Source organism: Olea europaea, unplaced genomic scaffold, assembly GCF_002742605.1.
Source record: "Olea europaea var. sylvestris unplaced genomic scaffold, O_europaea_v1 scaffold1435, whole genome shotgun sequence".
In the NCBI taxonomy this organism is placed as follows: domain Eukaryota; kingdom Viridiplantae; phylum Streptophyta; class Magnoliopsida; order Lamiales; family Oleaceae; genus Olea; species Olea europaea.
Genome location: NW_019231887.1, coordinates 206,132 through 208,874, shown reverse-complemented (window position 1 = coordinate 208,874; position 2,743 = coordinate 206,132). Strand labels below are relative to the sequence as shown.

The following is a 2,743-nucleotide window of genomic DNA, read 5'->3' as shown; positions in this document are numbered from 1 at the left end:
GACCCTAAAGTGAAGGGGGCCTCAGGCCAGCCCATTAATACAACCCAATTGAAAATAAGGCATAATCATAAATAGCCCAAAACAAAGCTAGGAGATACTGTTCTCATCAACATTACATCCACTTCTAGACTTTGTCATCCTTAGCTCTTTAGATTGAAATTCGATCCAGTCCATAATAGCACGTGTTTGCTCTTCATCGTCTGCAACAAGGTCTGCCAACTCGGCAAAAGCTCGACACATTTTGTCATATCTCAATTGTCTAGGAGTACCGTAGATGACTGCGACCCTCGTGTGGGATCTACTAACATCTCTCCTCCATCTCCTCAACATATATTTCTCCGGCAACGATGTGATGTCATTACGAATCAAGACTGAGATCGCATGCCTGCAAATTATTCCTAGAAACTCGAATAAATGGCAACTGCAAATAATGTCACAGTTCTCTCTCCGAAATGAGACTGAAAATATTCTTTTCTTAACTCGCTCGTCATTTATGACATCCTCTCTTACCTCGTACGTCGTCCCCAAAAATCCCTCCGAAGCAGATATGACTTCGCAATAAATCTTCCCAATGAACTCATCTTGAAATTCCTTGAATTTTGAAATGGTATAAATTGCATGAAATTGCTTCTCCATTTCATACTTTGTTGCACATGGTACCATTTGAAAGTATGACTTGAAATCTGCTTGATACTCCTTCTCAACTTTATTCCTCAATGCTCGTTCATACTGTTCAAAAAACTGTTTCAACGAGGTCTTTGGATGCAAATATCCATCAAAGAACGAAGTCATACTCTCACTGCTTTGTGTTGTTGACATTCCTGGCCAAAAAGTGGTTTTTGAAAAGCAAGGAACCCAACGATCTCGATTCTCGTACAATCCCGACAACCAAACATTGTTATGCAAGTCATACGTATCAATCATCGCTCTCCAACCTTCTTCAAATTCTTCAACAGTTTGTGAATCATACACCAATACGTGCATAACCGAAAATATCGAACTCTTATCCACGTGGTAGCCAAACTTTTCTGACCACTTCTTCAATATGTGCCATAAACACCATCTATGCTTCGAATTCGGAAACACGATCTGAATTGCATTTTGCATAGTCCTATCTTGATTGGTAATTATTCCATGGGGGGCTTGATCGTGCATACACTGTAGCCATGTCTTAAACAACCACACAAAAGTATCTGTATCCTCATTCGATACCAAACCACATCCAAGCAGTATTGATTGCCCGTGGTGATTCACTCCAACAAAAGGGACGAAAGGCGTGTCGTACTTATTAGTGAGATAAGTGGTATCAAATGTAACAACATCACCAAACTCTTTATATGCTTGTCTGCTCCTATTATCTGCCCAAAATACATTTTTTAGCCGCAACTCCTCATCCAAATCCATGCTAAAATAAAATTCTGAGCACTGTGCTTGTATTTTTGAAAAGTAGGACTGTATTGCTGCAGCATCTCCTTCTCCAATTCGTAACTGCCTCACTTGTTCAATATAGTTTCGACAATCCTTTTTCACATAAGTCATATTTTCACCTCCACCTGCTTCAAGAACTACAGAAGTGCAACTTTTGTGCAATGGATTTTTTGTCATATCATACACTTCAGGCCTTCGTTTCAGATGTGCACTCAGCTCTCGGTTGCATCGATACAACCTGGACTTGAAAGAACTTATTTTATGATTGTGGTCAAGATGGATTACAGTAATTTTCCAAGTTCCATCAATATCTGCAGATGCAGCCAGCCTAGCTTTACAACCTGTAGGAATGGTTGCTTGAGGCTTCTTAATGCTTCTTCGACCTTCATGGCTACATGTAAATGTAACATACCTCACAACTCCATCATCCCCCTTCTTGGAATTTCTCTTTCTAACTGGGAAACCTACGTTATAAGCATATCTTTTGTAAAACTCAAACATTTCTTTTTCATCCTTAAACTTCATACCCACCTCGGGAACAATCGCACCATCTCGTCCTAATTTTTCATCTTCCACTATGTTCATATTGTCCATAACGTTCTCGTTATCGGATCCTACCATAAATTTGCCATCCACATCTTCCAAAATTTATTTTGCTGCAACAAAATAAGAGGTAACGTTCAGTAAAACAAATTACACAACAAAAACTCATTTCAAATTGATATAAAATAATCAATCATTGTGATTTATAACATTAGAGGCACGTGGTAATGGACATTTTCTCTGAAACTGGAAGTATGATTAAGATGAGCATGAGTTATAAAGCTTTAAATCAATATTTGAGCATAAAAGCCCTGTGACGTTATTCCTATGGTCATGCAGAAATAAAAACACCATAAATCCTTTTTAGACATTTCACATTAGAACCATTAATGTTTTGCTTTTGCAAGTGTAACAAAATCATAAACTAGATATTAAAAAGTTGCAATTCTGTCAGATTCAGAAACTAGACATTAGAACCAGCATGGAAAACAGTCTGTCATCTCTTCGATACCTGCCAACGCCTCGACTGAATGAAGATGGGTTTGGCGCAGGTGGTTTGAAAGGTGGGGTAGAGGTCCGGCGTCAATTTCAGTGCGGTTCCGGTGGAAGTGTGGGCTTTGGGCTTTAAAATGCGGCCGGAGATGCGGCGCCCGTTGTTAGCTGGAGGTGAAGATGGATTGAATCGCGGCAGGGGTTTCAATCTCTAATTTGGGGGAAATTGGCAAGTGTAATGCGTCAAGGGAATGGGCCGGTTTTTCGATTCAGCTCCTTA

At 39.7% G+C, this 2,743-nt stretch overlaps 1 protein-coding gene across 1 annotated transcript; it reads right to left on the bottom strand.

The window, feature by feature from the left end:
* Positions 1–6: 6 nt before the first annotated feature.
* On the bottom strand, positions 7–2,734 carry LOC111375986 (protein FAR1-RELATED SEQUENCE 5-like). Its single transcript, XM_022998911.1, has 2 exons — positions 2,483–2,734; positions 7–2,084 (listed from the first exon to the last, which is right to left on the bottom strand). The coding sequence occupies exon 2, from the start codon at positions 2,047–2,049 to the stop codon at positions 88–90; it is 1,962 nt and encodes a 653-aa protein (XP_022854679.1). The 5' UTR covers positions 2,050–2,084; positions 2,483–2,734; the 3' UTR covers positions 7–87.
* Positions 2,735–2,743: the final 9 nt, after the last annotated feature.

Excerpts from the sequence above, each read along its gene's own strand:
- LOC111375986 (XM_022998911.1), bottom strand. The coding sequence starts at position 2,049 with ATGGTAGGATCCGATAACGAGAACGTTATGGACAATATGAACATAGTG.